General features: G+C 43.9%; 2 protein-coding genes across 2 annotated transcripts in view; one reads left to right on the top strand and one right to left on the bottom strand.

Annotated features, from left to right (window-relative positions):
• Positions 1 to 1,111: 1,111 nt before the first annotated feature.
• LOC310875608 (ubiquitin carboxyl-terminal hydrolase 8-like) lies at positions 1,112 to 3,847 on the top strand (the record flags this gene model as incomplete). Its single annotated transcript, XM_083788898.1, has 1 exon — positions 1,112 to 3,847. One exon carries the CDS (start codon positions 1,112 to 1,114, stop codon positions 3,845 to 3,847), a length of 2,736 nt encoding a protein of 911 aa, XP_083645024.1.
• A 6,704-nt stretch (positions 3,848 to 10,551) lies between these two features.
• The window catches only part of LOC310875724 (nephronectin-like), a 23,941-nt gene continuing 14,303 nt past the window's right edge, over positions 10,552 to 20,189 (bottom strand). The window contains exons 7-13 of the mRNA XM_083789040.1: positions 19,289 to 19,363; positions 17,566 to 18,327; positions 16,585 to 16,659; positions 16,220 to 16,318; positions 14,377 to 14,563; positions 12,275 to 12,353; positions 10,552 to 12,119 (exon numbers count right to left, since the gene is read on the bottom strand). Of these exons, the coding sequence (XP_083645166.1) occupies positions 12,039 to 12,119; positions 12,275 to 12,353; positions 14,377 to 14,563; positions 16,220 to 16,318; positions 16,585 to 16,659; positions 17,566 to 18,327; positions 19,289 to 19,363 (1,358 nt within the window). The 3' untranslated portion in view covers positions 10,552 to 12,038. The remainder of the gene's footprint in view (positions 12,120 to 12,274; positions 12,354 to 14,376; positions 14,564 to 16,219; positions 16,319 to 16,584; positions 16,660 to 17,565; positions 18,328 to 19,288; positions 19,364 to 20,189) is intronic.

Genomic DNA, 20,189 nt, shown 5'->3' with positions numbered 1-20,189 from the left:
ATTTGAATTTGTGTCACAGTGAAACACATGAATTAATAATTGATAATATATTTTCCGCTATAATACAAAACATACACTATCAAACATACACATTCAGTTGGACTTAATTGGCATGTACTCCACCTGCTTTTTAATTATTCCACTGCTGACACTGTGTCACACACTGTGTGACATGAAAGATAAAGGAATTGTTTTATACAGGTTTGTTTCATCGGCTGTAGATTTCTGTTTAGATGTTCGTGTTCATCGACAAAAGTACAAAGTAACACTCTTGTATTGCATTAAAATAAGATTTTAAAGAAAGGCAATATTCCTGGAAAGTATTTCTTTTTTATTAACTTTTTTGTTTGTTTTGTTTTACTTTTGAGGGGCCCTCCTATTATCCAGCTTTGGGTGTGTGTGTGTGCACAAATTTGTCCTACACAAACATTAAATTCCCATTGACAATGAATGGACAATTTTACGTCATATAGTGTCTGAGCAAATATACATAATAATTTTCCAGGGGGTAAAATGATCAATAATCAGGAATCAAATGGAACCCTGCAGGTCTGTATCCCTGAGACTGTGAGTGCAAATGGACCCAATTGTACAGTACATCTGTGGCCTAAAACCAAAGCATGGGTCCCAGAAGTTAAAAAGGGCACACAACATTAGATCCCGTCTTGTTTGTATGCTGTTTTTGATGCTACGTCATCAGTGATGTCTTAATGACGTCAGACTTCCGCTGATATCTCAGTCTACATTATGTGACTTTTGGAGCCTATCTCCAATCAGGAGTCAGCTGTTAAACAAACTAGCTGAACAGGTGTAAGCAACAAAGCTAGGGAACACAATAAGAGCATGTAAACATCAGAGTACTTGCTTGTGAGCTTTGCCTGAACATACTCTGAAGATGAAGATGCCTGCATTGCTTAGGGCCAAAGAGCTTTATCTAAGTACATCTCTGGATGACCTCAATAAACGGGCTGAAGTCGAACCAGACCAGAGCAAGACCACCAATGTCTATGTCCAGAGTGCCTCTACAGTCTTTCAAAAGGCAGAGGGGAGTCGCTTGGACAGAGATGAGGAGAAGGCATATGTCTTGTACATGAAGTACATATATGTATACATGGATATCATTATGAAGAGACCAGACTACAATCAACAACCAACACATCTTATGAAAGCTTTGGAAGAGGCAGAGAAGCTAAAAGAAAGGCTCAAACTCAGGTATGAGAAACTTAAGGAGGAGAGACAAGAGGAAAGGAAAAAGAGGGAGATGTCTGAGAAAGGACCCTCAGCGAACACAAAGGACAAGGTCAAGATGGGAGAGCTGACAGAGGTTAAATATGCACCTGCAGGAGGGATCACTGCTGAGAAACTATTCCAACTGATTGAGGACCAGACTGTTCTAGTCATGGACACCCGTAGCGTGAATGACTTTGAGGACTCCCACATTCAGATACCAGGCCAGACCTGCGTCATCAGCGTACCCGAAGAAGCCATAAGCCCAGGAATTACCGTAAACCAGATTGAGTTAAATCTTCCGGAAGTCTCCAAAGAACAGTGGAGTAGACGAGGGTTTGTGGACCACATAGTCCTACTTGACTGGTTCAGCTCAGTCACTGATCTGATACTTGGAACCACCTTACAGAGCCTCAAAGATGCTCTTTACAAGTGGGACAGCGTAACCATCCTTCGCGGTGAGCCCATGATACTGCAGGGAGGCTATGAGAACTGGCTACTGTCCTACCCTATGTACACCACCAACGCTAAGGTCCAGCCCCCTAGGCAGAACGTCATCAACACACACCCTCCGTTAAACTTCAGTTACCCATCCCTCGAGGAAAGGAAGCCAGACAAGCCTGAACTTGAGCACCAGGACCCTCCAGCCCCTCTGCTGGTGAATGGAGTTGCTGCAGCAGAACAGCCATTCCCTGAAACATCCATGGGAACAACAGACGGTCTGCCAAAACCATTTGATGCCCAAGTATACCTGTCCATGGCACCTGAAAATGCTAGACCCAGCCCGTCGGTCGTTACAGCCAAGGGCATCCCACAGGTTGACCGTACCAATAAGCCACTGGACGATACTAGACCAAACCAGAATGACTCGGCTAAGGACCTGGCTCAGATGAATGGCCCAGTCGTTCCTGATCGATCGGTCAAGCCTCTGCTCATCTCCAGCAGCTCCCTGTCCGAGGAGCGGCAGAGTCGGATCCATGCCGGGGCCGCTGCCGTGACGGAGAAGGCCAGGGAGGAGCAGGAGAAGCACACACAGGAGTGCTGCACTGAAGAGGACAGGGCAGAGAAGGAACGGTTCCAGAAGGAGACGAAAAGTGAGAACGTGACGGAAGAGGATGAGACACACCGGGCAAGGAAGACGCTCGAGTGGCAGAAGGCTGAGGAGAAGAGAAGTGCAATGAAAGAGCAGAGCTCAGACATACCACTGGACTCACCTGTTCCCAACCACGTTATGGGTGAAATTAAGAAGACGGAGGACTTAATAACCAGGCCCTGGAAGGAGGTGATGGGCATTAGTGTTCCAGGTTTGCCTCCAGGTTGGACTAGGTTCCTGGATAACGTGACAGGTACATACCGCTACTACCACTCCTCATCTAACAACGTCCACGTCTACCCTCCCGAGGTCCATATCCCCCCGACGCCATTCGGGGAATCAAACCATGATTTCAGCCAAGATCTGAAGGAGGAGCCGCAGAGGAAGGAATCTATCGCCGCCACAGCTACCATACCCCCCGTCAACAGAGAAACCAAACCTGTCACCACTGCACTCCCCAATTTGAAGCCTTCGAATGCCAAGATCCCCAACCTAAATCCTATATATGGAGGCACGGGTGCATTAATGACGGGGTTAAAAAATCTGGGCAGCACGTGTTATATGAACTCCATCCTGCAGTGTCTGTGCAGCACTGGCACCTTGGCCCAATACTTCAACCAAGACCTCTACAGGGACGACATCAACAGGGACAATATCCTGGGCCATAAGGGGCAGGTGGCGGAGGAGTTTGGCGAGATCATGAAAGCCCTCTGGTCGGGTCTGTATAAATGCATCAGCCCCTTGGACTTCAAGAACACCGTAGGCAAGATAAATAGCCAGTTCAATGGTAACGAACAGCAGGACTCACAGGAGCTGCTGCTCTTCCTGATGGACGGCCTCCACGAGGACCTCAACAAGGCAAATAACAACAAACGCTACAAGGAGGAGGACACCGACCATCTGAACGACCAGGAGGCAGCGGACCTGGCCTGGGCCAAACACAAAATGCTCAACGAGTCCATCATCGTGGCACTATTCCAGGGTCAGTTCAAGTCCACCGTGCAATGTCTCACCTGCCAGCGCAAGTCACGCACCTTCGAGACCTTCATGTACCTGTCGCTGCCCCTGGCCTCTGCCAGCGATTGCACGCTCCAGGACTGTCTCCGGATGTTCTCCAAGGAGGAGCGCCTGACCGTCAACAACAAGGTGTTCTGCAGGCACTGCAACTTCGACCGAGACTCCACCAAGAAGCTGGAGATCTGGAAGGTCCCTCCCATCCTCCTGGTGCACCTGAAGCGCTTCTCCTACGAAGGCCCGTGGAGGCAGAAGCTGCAGACGTCGGTCGACTTCCCTCTCGACAGTCTAGACCTGTCGCCGTACGTCATTGGACCCACGCAGAAACTCAGGGGATACAGCCTGTACGCCGTGTCGAACCACTACGGGGGTTTGGACGGCGGCCATTACACGGCATACTGTAAGAGCAGTCTCAAACAGAGCTGGTTCAAGTTTGACGACGACGCAGTGACCGGCATCTCCGCGGTCAAGTCCCCGAACGCCTACATCTTGTTCTACTCGGTTCTCTCTTAAGGCTCATACATAGTCTGGATTTTCGGTGGTGGGGTGACCACCGAACTACAGCATGACGTCACGAGCCGCGGTGAAGATCAAACCACCGCCACCACTCCAGCCCTTCTCTCTGTTTTTACTCACCACCGCTCAACGTTATTTCAGCTCCGGTGGTCAGCTCACCACCGGAGCGGTGGTCACCTCACCACCGAAAATCCAGACTATGAATAGGCCTTCAGTCGACGGACGCGCAAGCTGTACCGGTGCAGCAGCGCCTGAATGCTATAGGCTGTTTCTGGTGCAGCAGCGCCTGAATGCTATATGCCGTTTCTGGTGCATCAGAGGTGTTCTTTCCAGGCGATTCATTCACGTTGAAGATAGTCTTGACATGATAGAGAACTTCATCTGCACTGAATTGACAACACCAGGACACAAAAGGCCAAGGTGTTTTATTTATGACCAAATTACAATTAAAACTTTTACTTTTTTTGTACGTACATGATTGGTGGTGAAATCAATCAATATATATTATCAATCAATCAAAGAGGTGAAACCTCTGCATACATATAGCTTTACTGGTAAAAACGTATAGGGAGCAAATTTATACACATACAGTAATTAACTCTTAATTAACGGTTAATTCGTGATTTCAATTCACCATAAATGTATCATTATTTCATCCTTAATTCCTGTTAATTAATGATGAAATCACTAACGGATGTTAAAATATCAGAAGCCTGGTGTGTGTTTCTGGCAGCCTTATAAAATTAACCCATTCTGACCTGAGATCAGATTCATACGAGGTTTCCACTGGACACACACTGGTCTGATTAACCCATTCTGACCTGAGATCAGATTCTAAAAATGTCAGTCGCTCTTCGATTTTTCAAAAAAATAGCAGACCTACAAGCTCGTAGCGCGCCACTCGGTGGCGTGCTATGAGCTTGTAGATCTGCTATTTTTCAATAGCTAAAGCATGACGTTATGCTAACACCAAAATGGGTTCCCGTTCAGAAATAAAATAAAATCATGACTGCTTTTCCTTTGTGTGCAAATATACAAATGACTAAAGTGCATATGCCGTGCAAATTTAAATAATTCAATCAAACCCTATATACAGTGCAAAATAAGCATAAATGTGCAAGTAACGGAGGACCTCTTCGTTTGCAGTCGGCAACATTTGTGGTGGTGACAGACAGACGAATCTTTCCGGAAGACATGGGTTAATAGTACATCATCATCATATGTCATCATAAACATCATTATGATATGACCATATACAGTAGGCCTATGGCCATATCGGTTGGATTGGTGGTTCTGGGTACGCATACGATATACTCTATTTTCAGGTGGGTTGCCAATTTCAGCCAATCAGGGGAAAGTACCTATTCATCGATCAGCTTTAATTAGTGTGGTTGCTGTAGGCAACACACTATTGTTCTAGATGAGAGAACTTTTATGCCAGCTAAGGTAGATCTGTTGTTGAGGGGCGCTATCCCGTCCTATATACAGCTTTTGTCCCCACACGTCTCACATTTGCCATTGACAATGAAAGGAGAAATGACGTCATATGTGCCTGAAATATGACGTACATTTGTGGCAACACAAACATTAACATTAAATGCCATTGACAATGAAAGGAAAATGTACGTCAGGGACAAATAGTTTTCATAATCCTCATGGGGAGTACCCCCTCGCTGGTACTTTTATTTACATATTGGTAAAGTTGGCAAACTGTAGCTTTCTCTGGACGAAGACCTTCTTAGCTGGTGGTGGTTTCATTGTGAATAAAAACAAGTAAGCAGAGCACAGAAATGTAGGCATTTGAGTACTTGGGTGGGGCCAAGAGGTGTTCTTTAGGAATTTTAGGAATTCCCCAAAAATCCTCATGGGGGCCCTGGCCCCCCACAGACTCTACGTCACTGATGTACGTCATATGTAGACGAGCAAATCGGCTAAACAATCACATAAATTCAGTTGTCATCTTACATGATCATGGTGAAAAGATGACTTTATTAGGGGAATATTACATGATCTTACATCATCATGGTGAAAGGATAAGTAAATATAAAATTATTAATTAAATACACTAAATGTTTTTGTTTTTTTTAAACATTGTATCATTGTTAAAAGATGATTACATAAATTGATCAATTAATTTATGAAGAAGATATATTAGTTTTTTATTAGATGATGTACGACGACAAGAGCGCCCCTCACTTCACACGGGTGTGATTCTTTTGTCACCTTTTTTGTACATTGAGTTCAAAGGGTGTTTTTTCTAACAAAGTCCATTTCTAATCAGACAGGAGTGTCACAATAAGTAATAATATAAATGGCAAGAACGAATACATGAAGAATTCAAGACATGTCACACTCGCATCAGTGAAACCACTAAATATGTTTTTCGATATCGATATTTTAACAATCAATATACATTTTTTTCAAAAGACTATGACTAATACAAAATCTAAATTTGCTGTCAAAATTAACACTGTTAATACTGGAATTAAGTTTTACTGGAATTAAGTTGGACAGGAGCTCTGTATACATAATGAACTACTATTCATCATGTGCTCGTTTTGGGTTCAATCAACCCAGTTCAAGTTGGTGCATATAAGAGACCATTGCAGTAAATGTATAAATAATTCTTATAGGTTTTCCCAGTCAGATATCATAGGTGACTGTTGTAATTCCCCATAATGACCACACGAGGACAGAAGAGGACAAGTGATAGATTTGTTTTCCTCAGAACTATAACTATATGGTTCAATTCCAACGACGCTAACGTCAATAATGAAAACAGTAAAGATGTTACACAGCATCCATGGCCTCTGACCTCTAGGCCAGTGGTTCCGCAACATTTTTCATGTCAAGGACCCCCAATTCCCAAATTGACACTAATTAGCCTGCGGACGCCATTTGAAAAGATATGCCAGGGACCCACATAATTTCAAGGACCCCCCCCCAGTTTAACATGCATTTAGTCTACGGACCCCCATTTAATGGCATTTCTATCTCTGGGACCCCGATTTATATTGTAAAAGCAATGTTAATTTATGGTTACAGAACCATAAGGGTCCATTTTGGTTCCAAACTATCATTTAGTTGGGGACCCCCTGGCACCCCCTCAAGGACCCCTGGGGGTCCCCGGACCGCACTTTGTGAACCAATGCCCCAGGAGGTTGAAGACCCCTGATGTTGTTGTTAATAATTTGTTTCGTTAAAATGGATGATAGTCATTGCTACTATAGAGCAGTGGTTTTCAAATGTTCTGAAGGGCCCCCGGTTTTATTATGCATTACGCCACGGTCGGACGCCGCAATAAAACTAAAGAGTAGAAATGGAACCACTAATAAGGGTTTGTATACAGTCTCAGAGAGTTACAATAAGGGTCTATTTGGTTCCCTTCCCAGCTATCAACCACAAATCATTTAGCTGGTGTGTGTGTGTATATATATATATATATATATATATATATATATATATCATTTGCACTCATGCACCCCTGAGGGCGTCTCTCCGGAACCCACTTTGAGAAGCATTGCTTATAGTGTTTGTTCAGTAACATGAGTGTCTCTGTCTCTCCAGCTCTTTTAGTCTAACAGAACGTATACATTTTGGGATTCTTCTTTTTACAGAGAGAGAGAGAGAGAGAGAGAGAGAGAGAGAGAGAGAGAGAGAGAGAGTACTGTAGTTATTGCTATAATTGCAGGGTTAACAAGGAGGGTCGGTCCTTAAATCATTAACACCAGCTGTCACACACACACACACACACATGCACGCACTCACGCATGCACGTCCGCACACACGCACGCACAACACACGCGGACACATGCGCCTATAAACTGAGGAATCTATTCAAACTACCAATCATCCCTCTGCCCCTATTCTCCCTCTCTCCATCTCCCTCTATCACTCTCTCGCTCTCTCGCTCTCTCTCTCTCTCTCTCTCTCTTGTGTGTGTATTATTAGTGTGCATGCATGTGTGTTGCAGCAGAACTTCTAAAAGCAGGTGTTACAACACCAACTGCTCCTCCCACCTCTCTGTGGATGCTTTGATAGACTTAACAGATGAAGAGACATTGGACTTGATCTGGACACAAAGCAACATAGCTCAAAACAGACAATAGAATGACTGCTTAAAGTAGCTCCAGTCCACCTCACCCGTTTTCAACCTGGTCTTCAGAATGTAATGCTCATGAGATGCCACCATTTCTGTCCACTCATTCTGTGTCTCAGAGGAGGGCTGTGGACAGTTCAGAAACAGTCTACTCACTCTGTGTCTCAGAGGAGGGCTGTGGACAGTTCAGAAACAGTCTACTCACTCTGTGTCTGAGAGGAGGGCTGTGGACAGTTCAGAAACCTGTCTACTCACTCTGTGTTTCAGAGGAGGGCTGTGTGTGGACAGTTCAGAAACCCGTCTACTCACTCTGTGTCTCAGAGGAGGGCTGTGTGTGGACAGTTCAGAAACCTGTCTACTCACTCTGTGTCTCAGAGGAGGGCTGTGTGTGGACAGTTCAGAAACCTGTCTACTCACTCTGTGTCTCAGAGGAGGGCTGTGTGTGGACAGTTCAGAAACCTGTACTCACTCTGTGTCTCAGAGGAGGGCTGTGTGTGGACAGTTCAGAAACCTGTCTACTCACTCTGTGTCTCAGAGGAGGGCTGTGGACAGTTCAGAAACCTGTCTACTCACTCTGTGTCTGAGAGGAGGGCTGTGGACAGTTCAGAAACCTGTCTACTCACTCTGTGTCTCAGAGGAGGGCTGTGGACAGTTCAGAAACCCGTCTACTCACTCTGTGTCTCAGAGGAGGGCTGTGTGTGGACAGTTCAGAAACCTGTCTACTCACTCTGTGTCTCAGAGGAGGGCTGTGTGTGGAGTCGTGGACAGTTCAGAAACCTGTCTACTCACTCTGTGTCTCAGAGGAGGGCTGTGTGTGGAGTCGTGGACAGTTCAGAAACCTGTCTACTCACTCTGTGTCTCAGAGGAGGGCTGTGGACAGTTCAGAAACCTGTCTACTCACTCTGTGTCTCAGAGGGCTGTGGACAGTTCAGACACCCGTCTACTCACTCTGTGTCTCAGAGGAGGGCTGTGTGTGGACAGTTCAGAAACCTGTCTACTCACTCTGTGTCTCAGAGGGCTGTGGACAGTTCAGAAACCTGTCTACTCACTCTGTGTCTCAGAGGAGGGCTGTGGACAGTTCAGAAAATGTCTACTAGTTCAGTCATCAATGTGGATACCAATCTAATAAATTAGTTTGAAAATGTTAGTTAATTACTTTGTAGATTTGGATTATTATTACAAAACATATACAGTAGGCCACACACACACACACACACACACACACACACACACACACACACACAGACACAGACACAGACACACACACACACACACATATATATATATATATATATAGATATATAACAGCAGATCTACAAGCTCACAATGCGTTGCAATGCGACACATTGTGAGCTTGTAAATCTGCTACTGTCAAAATATTTGTATACATTTTAGACATTTGAAACATGCGAAATGAGACAAATATTCTGAATAATAACTACTTTAACTTTTTTACTTAATATATTTTGATACCTGACTTTAATACAGTTTCTATATTGCAGTATTGATACTTAAGTAAGTAAAGAAAAATCCACCACTGTGCCTTTAGATCCTGTGTCTGGTTTGTTGCTTGTGAGAGGACCACGTTAAAAATACTGCAAGTCTAAAAACTTTGGATAATCTTTATCCTCAATCTGCTGTATTAAACCTTTTTAATTGCATTTCAAATAAACTAAACTAAGCTAGATTCGCGGCATTCTGCCGCGTGTGGGCGGAGCTTCATTTCCATCCACCAGCTGTCTAAAAAACCCAAGAGACCCCGGCAGACAGCTTCTTTTGGCCCCGCATGGAAGTTCAGGTGTGCCCATGAGGCTGTCTCTCTCTCTCTCTCTCTTTCTCTCGCCCGCCCCAGGCGGTGTCTGAATCGGTGTCAGGGGGGTCAGAGGTTAGGTATGGGGGCGGAGCTTGTACACCTGCACCCCGGCTCACCTCCTCTTCCTGTCTGTCACTTTGTGTTGATCTCCTGTCTGACAAACAGCGAGCGGCAGACGCGTGCGTGTGTGTGTCATCAAACACTCCCATTGTTCACCACGGCTGTAGAGACACACCGGAGGCGTCCGTCAGTTGGACAGTGGTGGAAAAAGTACTCACGTTCTCAGCTTAAAGCTTTCATGACATTCATTAGCATTTTTTTCCAGTGGTGCAACCACTCCTACAACCAGCAATGTTCGTGTTCACCTGCCTATGTGTATCTGAGCACCAGTATATGACTATTAGTACCAGTAGGGGGTGCCAGAAACAGAGAGAGATAGTGCTGCTCTGTTGCCTGCTAATGAGAGAGAGGTGGGGGTGGGTGGGGGCGGGGGAGGGGGGGGGGGGGGGGGGGGGGGGGGGGGGGGGGGGGGGGGGGGGGGGAGTTGCACCACTCAGTTCACACGGGTGTGATTTTATTTTTCGTCTTTCTTTTACGTTTTCTGAGCTCAATTACACCCACAAAACCTGAACTTTGAACATTCAGCGGATTGTCTGTGGTCTGGGGTTTTCTCTGTGTCTGTTGAAGCCTTTTGCAATGAAAACAGGCAAGACGGTTAACCCATTTAGGCCCGACGTCGACACAGCGAGCAGACGTTGTGCATGTTGAATTATTGTATTCATTCCTCATCAATTTATTTCACATTCTGTTCAAACACAGGCTGATTCAGCCGAGCAAAAACATCTATTAATACCTAGAACCCAATCGATAAACAATAACGTCAATAGCATTACATCGTCGTTAAACAAAACGCTCGGGTGGCGCAGTGGTAAAGTGCCTGCCCACCGCCGCGGTGGCCGGGGGTTCAAATCCACCGCGGTGCATTCGGCTTTGTCTATAGCGTCTATCTATACAAAGTTACAAACACAATGCGGGGAGGGTGCCTAAATTGACTAAATTGGGCGAGAGAAGGGGGTTAAAAAAAAGCCACAAACAAATTAAGAAAATTAAAATAAACAAAACTGTCCAAATTAATACTCATACATAAAGAAACTGATCAATAACATGAATGCCGATACACATGAACATCGTCAATTATATTAAAAATCCAAATACACATACTCAATATATTATCTCTGCTGTTGGGCCAAAACTCCAAACAATTAGCCGACAATGGATTTCCAAGGTAATTTGTACGGTTAGCAATGGAGTTAGCAGGTGTTGTCAGAAACGCTTTTTATAGACGGGATGCAATCGCTTTTTGGAGCATTTATATGTTTAAGCGTGATGATTAAGTTTAAAAAGAGCAATACACTGTCTGGATGTCATCTTGAATGAGTAGTTCTGTAATCAAAACCAGCTGTGTTGGAGGAACGCGCAGCGTTGGGAAATACCAGGTGAATGAAATAAATCATCACGCAGCACGTCTTCGTTCAAAGGAAGTCATTAAAATGGATGTATATTCAATAGCATTTGTTTTATGACAAAATAAAAAACCTGAAAGATTGAGTTAGCGGGTTTCTGCCGAACAGCAACGATATATAGAACATAATCAATTGCATTGAATTAATAAACAAAATCAATATACAGTAACATGTCAAAAATGACATGATGATCAATATTTAAAATATAATCTGTAACATTACATAATCATTATTCAGTTCTTATAATTTTATTCCTGCATCAAGTAGCAGGAATATTGTAATTAATTCATATCCGTTATGTGATCAATAATGTTATTAACATTAACATGTAATCAATAAAGTCAGTATTAATTTGTGATGCTATATTTACATATTTAGGAGCATTGGTGAATTATCAACAACATGTAGTGTCCAGTGGACAGTGTGGTTGTATGCTTAATGTTTCTTATGAAGTTTATTATACTGTTTCCGTTCACTATTAATCAAACATTAATTCAACATTAATATTGATCATATCAGCATTGTCCATATATCGTTTAATTTTACTGTTAAATTAACGCAATCGAGTCTATAGAAATTCTGCAATCGCAAACATTTACGTATGTGAAACTGTTAAATAGCAAAATAAATAAATAAACTGTTTATAAATATTTGACTGTAACTTTAACATACTGTTTGGATTGTCTCTGTGTGCGCGTGCAACAGGTCTCTCAGAGTGCATGGATTGTGCCTAACCCCTCCCCCGATGTGATGTCACTGACAGGCTCCTCCCTTAAGAGTGATGTCATCAATGGCGATCTGTCCTCGTCCCTTTCTCTCTGCCTTCAACAACACCTGCACGCGTGCGCACGCACGCACACACGCACACAACACACACACACACACACACACACACACACACACACACACACACACACACACAGTCAGGAAGGCATTTCTTGCATTTGTGTGTGTGTGTGCGTGCGTTTGTGCGTGCGTGCGTATCTCACCTTCTCCACCCCCCACAGTGTGACCCGTGTTTGTCTCCACCCATGACTGCCCGTCCGACTCCAGAGGGCGTGGCCGTACCTGCAACAACCAATCACATCATAGAGACGACATGTTGGAGCTGGATATAGAGGGTATGAGCGTGACATCATCAAACCAGGAAGTTATGCAGGAACGCCTACTGAGAAAAGAAAAATACTTTCTGGCCTCGACAGCCCATACATCCACACAGAAAAGTCCTATCTGATTGCATTAAACATTGTTAAACTCACTTTGCTTTGCCACTCGATTTGCCACTCGATGTGCCATTCACTTTAAGCATGTGCACATACCCTCTATTCTAGGACATTGCTAGTTGTGCGTTGGATAGATTCTAAAGGCAGCTCCAGACAGCACAGCGCTAAGTTGTCGGCAGGAGACTCCCGCCGACAAGCTCCCGTCGCTTGCCGTCAATATGGCCTTCCCTTTATGGCTCTAGCAGTGATTCAATATGGCCTTCCCTTTATGGCTCTAGCAGTGATTCTCAACCATTTCAATTTCAAGGACCCCCGGCTTGACATGCATTATTAGGCTATACGGACCCCCGTTTAATGGCATTTATCTCTGGGACCCCCAGTTTATATTGTAAAATCAATTTAACTGATTTAACTCGATTTAACTCTGAGAGTGTACAAATGGTTGTGCACTCCTCTGAGTTACAGACCCATAAGGGTCCATTTCACTCCTATCCAGAGGTCCAGAGAACCGGTTTGTTCTCTGGACTGGTTGACAGACTTCAGACCTCTGGTAGAGCGACTACACGAGCCTCCACAAGTTGTAACTGTATTGTTATTTGTTCCCAAGTGTAACAACCAGGGGGGCAGTGAAGCCAATAGTGTCTGAAGCCAGTAGGAAATCCTGACTTCCTGAAAGTTCATATAATATTGGCCTGTTGTGGCGCTGTCATTGGGCCCAAAAAAATAGAGGTCCATGCCCAACTTCACCTAGACTGTATTACTTATTAATAAACATGGTCATGAATACTTTCTGCTTCCAGTCACTAGTTTAAAGTCTCATTTCTCATGTCATAATATTCTTTTTGGAAGTTTTGGAGTATGTTCTGAGGGGCGTGGCTACCTTTACAGTCTATGATCGGGATCCACCCCCCCGCTCGAGTCAAAATAAAAACCAACGAAGAAGAAGGGGGGAAGTCCAGCCTCGTTGTCTGGGCCAGCCAATGGCCAGCTGGGCCCAAACGGATCTAGAAAGATGGCGATTTACAATTCAAGGACTGACAGGCTTCATCTTACGTCCATATCAGACCCGGAGAACGCTTTGTCCATATTATTTTACAGTCTTATGGTAACAACTCATTCAGACAGTCTGCCTTCTCAGTAAAATGGGGCAAACCTTTGGAACTCCTTGCCTACGGTACTAAAACTAGAGACGGGCGTGTTTGGATATGTACTAGCCTATGTTCATGGCTATATATTTATTATATCGGTTCAGATCGTGTAGATTGTGTATAATTATGGTGTATTTTGCCCTGCTACTAAAAAGTAGAACAGGTGTCTTGTTGTATTTATGCATACGGTAGGTACTTTAAGGTGTATTATGGATGTTGTATTTGCTGGTTCAAAATGTAACATTGACGATGTGGTATTGAAGTGTAATTTTTATTTCTGCCTTGGCCAGTTCCCACTTGTAAAAGAGACGCAGTCTCAATGTGATTTTACTGGTTAAATAAAGGTTAAATAAAAAAACTATGGTTGAAATCAAATCAACTGTGCTCACATTTCTGACGGGTTATCTGAGTGATTACGTTTACTTTGTTTTATAGGTTAATGTAATGGGTACTGTAATTTTATTGTAAAATATTTTTTTAGATTAGATGCATTTGCATGTATTTTCTGTAAACGATTGTTTTTAGTATGGTAGATCACATTTGTATAGAAAGGCCTAACCAGGGACTGAGGTTGCAAATTAGCCTTGGCTATAGAGACCCTATATAACGGTTTCATGTTTTTACAACTTGATACATTGTTTTTTTGTAATGTCCCTGTTCCCAGTTTGGGAACCACTCGTCATGTTTCAGTGCTGACTGGAATACTGGAATCATCCTTACCTTTGACCACGCCCCCTTTTCCTGGCAAACAGCTGGAGCACGCCCACATGGTGGCCCGTCAGCCAATGGGAGAAGGAGAAACACACGTCGCTCTGGTTCCAGGCAGGGGCTAGGGAAACAGCCAATCGGGCGCCTCGGATGCTCCGTTGTCCCGCCTTCAACTCGGGAACAGAAAGATACCGCCCACCTGAGAGAGAGAGAGAGAGAGAGAGAGAGAGAGAGAGTCAAATGAGCCTCTGGTCTTAAAGCCAACCCACAGATTTTGATCTTCTTATGGTTTGACCATGTTCAGTAGACATTTGATTGAGTTGTGGCCATTTGGCCAATTGCCAAACTTTCGCTCTGAAATAATATATATTCAAAGATTTGTGTCGCATTTTGACGATTTTTCAAAAATAGCAGACCTACAAGCTCGTAGCGCGCCACTCGGTGGCGTGCTATGAGCTTGTAGATCTGCTATTTTTCAATAGAAAAATATAACATAATGCATAACATAACATAAACATAACATAAAACACCACAAGTGGTTCCCGTCAACATGCATTTTAAAGCCGTTTTTAATATTTAATATCATATTGTTAATGATTTTCAAAAGATCTGAATCGGGGAGAAAATATCTAATTTTTAATTGTCTAATGTAAATCTCAAAGAAAGATGTATAAGCATCATCAAACAAAGACTAGTCACACCAGAGGCGTGAAAGACACCTATGATGAAAACAATGGCACTCATTGTGTTAACATGACCATTGTGAAAACATGACCAATGACAAAAAAATCCCATATCTGCTGGGCGAAGTACAACAATGTGCAAACACAGCAGCAAGATTTGTGAGCTGCTGTGATAGGAGAAGGATATCAAATGGAACACAACCACCCTAAGGACTAATCATTGTGTATATTCCTGCACTATACCTGCATCGAGTGACCTTGGTACATAGAATTTGATCTATTGAAGATTCTGACCTTCAAATGTACATAATTTTTGTTTTGATTGTATTGCTGTATTGTTGTATCGTTCTTTCTGCTTTGGCAATGTAAACGTATGTTTTCTCATGCCAATAAAGCCCTTTGAATTGAATTGAATTGTGTTAACACCTTAACCCTGTATACTTTAGACTTATGTGACTACATTTGACTGAGGGACTGCCATTGGATTCTTTTTAATTTTCGTTTTTTCATGTCATATGAAAGCAGGGAATCATAGCTTCAAATTGACATATTGGTTGTTCAGTTTGGCCCACCAGTTTTGGAGATATGGCTTATAGAGTAATGTCTTGCAGAGAAACAGCGAGTTGAGAAAACAGGCTTGAAAGGTTCACTTCTGTGTTCTCTAACCTATTACACCTATAGCTACATGTTTGGGCATTTATTTCATATTTATGTCGATTTCAGCCCTGACACTTATTTCAGACATGCTCTAGTATGTGACGAGTCTGCCTGTGCTATTAACTCATTTTGAAAAAAAGGGAAAAAAAAGGAAGTTTTTCTCCTCTGGTGAAAAGCTGTAATTTGCGCGTCAAATCTGGTCACATATGTTGCCCCGGGATGTACCCCGGGCGTTTTTTGAAGTGTCCACGATCAATGTGTCCTGCAATTCGCATTACTTCTCGCAGAGCATGATAGGGAAAATATATGTTGTGCAATACATGTTTACCTATACGAGAAGAACCAAGAATCAAGAGAATTTATTCACGTACTCATACAGGTATACATGCCGTGAAATGTCGGTGGGACATGTTCCACAGAGACTGCTAATACGACAAAAAACGACAAAATGATTACGAGATTATAATAACACCGGATGATGAATAATTTAAACCTTAAAGGAAGTGTTACTGTACCTGTGGGGTTGTGTACGGTCTGCCAGCTCATGTCCCCCTCTCTGTCCGACAGCCAATCACACATGCCTTGCTCAAAGGTACACTGGAGAACACCAGCAGCTGCAGCATGCATGCACACACACACACACACACACACACACACACACACACACACACACACACACACACACACACACACACACACACACACACACACACACACACACACACACACAGTCATGAGTGATGAGTCAGTGACTTGCCAGTAATACAGCATCTGGCAGCAAAGACAGCGCAATTACAGTCTGTAAACACATGCATGTTATGCGCAATTGCACACGGATGCGTGCGCACACAGACGCACACAGACACAAACACATTATTACCTGGGTCGTCAGCTGTGTTTCCTGGTTCGATCTCAAACTCCCACACATGGTTGTGACCCGGCTGCAGGCGAGGTACTGGTGCACGCACGCCGCACACACACGCACACGCACACGCACACACACACACACACACACACACACACACACACACACACACACACACACACACACACACACTTTTAGGACTGATTTTAACATAACTTTTACTCGTTTATAAAGCTCTCTGGCATCTTGCCAGATGCCTGCTACTTCTGCTACCTCTGCTATCTCTATGACTGCCTAGATATGTCATAATTTATGTCATATGTCATACATTTATGTCATAATTTATGGCATATGTCATAATGCCCCCTCAGGTCTTCTAGTGTTGACCCGCTCCAAGTGCCTACATTGGCATATAAAAACGGTACGGAAACTCCCATTACACCTAAGACAGGCCGTGGAGCAGATGTAAAGGCATTGGAAATTGGAAAATACTCAAGAAAAGTACAAATACCTCAAAATTGTATTCATAAAGTCACTCACGAGACTTGACATCATATACGGCAGAGCCATACATAGAGTATGGACAGAGTTGCGACATTGAGGGGGCAGAAAACAGCCCCAGTCACGTGGTTCATGTGCCCATATAGACTCCAATGCATTTCCGTAAACTTCCGGGGTCCCTATAAGTTAACGCCAATAGAAGTCTATGTAGAAGAGCCGCCATTCGACTGGCCCCATGAAGTGAACAGAGTTGTCGTAACTCTGTCTTACTCTAATGGCTCTGCGTATACGTATGTACTTTCCACGCTGGTATCAAGCTTCCTCTGCTATGATTGACCTTGCTTGACTAGAGTAAACGCTTACTTTGCTCATTCCGACCTCACTCTTGGATACAAGTGTCTGCCAAACGGCATTGTTAATTGGTAACAGGTTAGTGGTAACAGGTTACTGCTGTGTACGTGCTTGTGTGCGTGGGTGCGTGTGTGCTTTGCTCACTGTGTACGTCTCCTCTCTGCCTCTGCGTCACGTCCTTGTTGATCCTGTTGCTCGGGGTGGTGGTGGGGGGAGCGGGAGGGGCGCTGGTCGCCAAGGAAGTGGTGGTCGCCGGGACGGTTGTCGCGGCGACCGCGGTAGCGGTCAGTCGTGTAGTTCTTGTTATTGTCGTCGTCGTCGCCGGGGCGGCAGGTCGCGTGGTTTCCGCTGTCGGCGTCGTACTAGCCGCTGTAGTTTGAACAGGCGTAGTAGTTTGAGCAGCGGTAGTCGTCGTCTCCAGTTCTGTAGTAGCCGGATTAGTGGTTGCAGGTATTTCAGTACTAGCTTGTGTCGTTGTAGGCATAGCAGTGGTGGTAGGTGTTGGTGTAGTTGTAGGAGCAGGAGCATGTGTCGTAGTGCTAGCGGTAGTAGTGCTAGGTGCAGCAGTACTAGGTATATAAGTACTAGCAGCAGTAGTAATAGTTGTTGTTGGACTAGGCGTAGTAGTAATAATAGTGGTACTAAGTGTAGTAGTTGTAGGTGGTGTAGTAGTAGTAGTAGGTGGTGTAGTTGTTGTAGCAGGTGCAGTCGTAGCCAGTGTGGTCGTTGTTGACGATGTTGTGGGGATGGCGGTGGTTGTCGTGACAACAGGTTGCCGGGCAGTAGTAGTTGACTTCCTGGTGGTGGTGCGTATGGTGGTGTTGGTGGTGGGAGTTGTAGTCTTCTTAGGTGGTGGCGTGGTTGTAGTTCTGGGTGTGTGAGGCTGCAAAGACACCTTGGGTACACCTGCAGAGAACATGGCCAGGGGCAATAGTCAAGCAATGCATGGTTGGTTAACATGTTAAACAGAACAGCCTTAAATATATACCTTTGAAGACATTTTCCTGGGCTTTTGTGCAAGGTATAAGCGAGTAGGGGGAGTGAATATGCTCTGAGTCTAGCTGCTACAACTTTGCTAGGACATGCTGAACCAGCTGTCATTCCTCAGAAGTTCAGAACGCCCTGATTAATCCCATAAAGCCTTTTATGCAATCACCAAGAGAGGCAGTGATGAAACGGCAATTACTAAAGTACGGTACTTAAGTAAAATTTGGAGGTATTTTCACTCCACTACATCTTGGATCCAAATATTGTACTTTTTCTCCACTACATTTATTTGAAAACTTTAGTTACTAGTTACTTTGCAGATTTTGATTATTAATTCAAAACATACATCAACTACTTCAGCCCTTTTAAAATAGCCGATCTACAAGCTCACAATGCGTCTTGATGCGACACTTTGTGAGCTTGTATATCTACTATTTTCAACAACAAAAAAAGTATACATTTGAAAACTTGTGAAATGAGACATTCTGTATAATGAGTACTTTTATGTTTGGTACTTTAACTACATTTTGATGCTAATACTTTTGTACTTTTACTGAAGTACATTTAGAATTCCGGACTTTTACTATTTTAGCATTTCTATATTGCAGTATTGATACTTTTACTTAGGTAAAACAACAGAGTACTTTAGTCACCACTGCTCATGTCACAGTCACACTTCAATGGGCACTTCTCTGATTGGTCAGCTGTCATATCAGATTCTATCACTTCAATGTGCACTTCTCTGATTGGTCAGCTGTCATATCAGATTCTATCACTTTGGTCCATTAGCTATCGGGTGTCATCCTCTCTCTGCCCTGTGTGTTATACCATAATGATATTTTAGTTGATATGACCCAAATATTGATATTAGTGCTGTTACCTTTACAGAGTCCATCTTTACACCGGCACTTTGGAGAGTCTGGATTCAACAAACAGAACGATCGAGTGTCCTTATCTGGACGGACGGACGGACGGATAGACAGACAGACAGACAAAGGCAGTGACAGGGATGAGATTAGTGAAGGTGCTTAAAGGGACATTTCACCACTGGAAGAAAGTGCAGTCACTTCAATGTTGAACGTTTTTCTAGTAGATACATTGACATAACAACGCGTCATCAGAGCGGAGGGAGGGGCGTCAGCTGCGACTCCGCGGCTCCGCCCACCCCCCAGGGTAAGATTTGTGATTTGTGATTTGCTCTCGTTCACTGCAATGCAATTTGCGGCATTTTCAAAACAATATTGCGCAGAGTAGCGATTATCAAACGTATTTGCAATGCCATACGTTGAAAGATCTGTTGCCCGCGGACAAGGCACGTTACCTCCGCAAGTTAGATATTATCGGCATGGATGTTTGTCCGTATGTGATTAAGGATTGGAAAAAGTTGCATTGGCAGCCATAGAAAATTCTGCCCAGGGTAAAAAACCGGATGTGATGTTTTTGGGCGTTCCTGTCTTGTTAAAAAACCGGCTGTGATGTTTTTGGGCGTTCCTGTCTTGTTTCGTGTCAATGTATTACAGTAGCACAATTTGAAACCCTCGCACCCTTTGGCCAGAAAATATATGTAGTCTGGATTGATTGCTGAATTCCCAAAATGACCATAATGCTTTGGTGCACTGCTCTTCCATGTGGAGAGGGGGAGGGCTGTCTAGTACAGTGTTTCCCAACCTTTTTTGTCCCAGGGAACACTTTTCATAGCCTAAAAATCTCGGGGAACACCTAGGGGGGGGGGGGGGGGGGTGTATATAATATACATATATATTAAAATTATAGTAAAAGTA

This window comes from Protomyctophum parallelum (assembly GCF_964188405.1).
Source record: "Protomyctophum parallelum genome assembly, chromosome: 18".
Classification (NCBI taxonomy): domain Eukaryota; kingdom Metazoa; phylum Chordata; class Actinopteri; order Myctophiformes; family Myctophidae; genus Protomyctophum; species Protomyctophum parallelum.
This window is presented reverse-complemented; position numbering and strand designations above follow the sequence as displayed.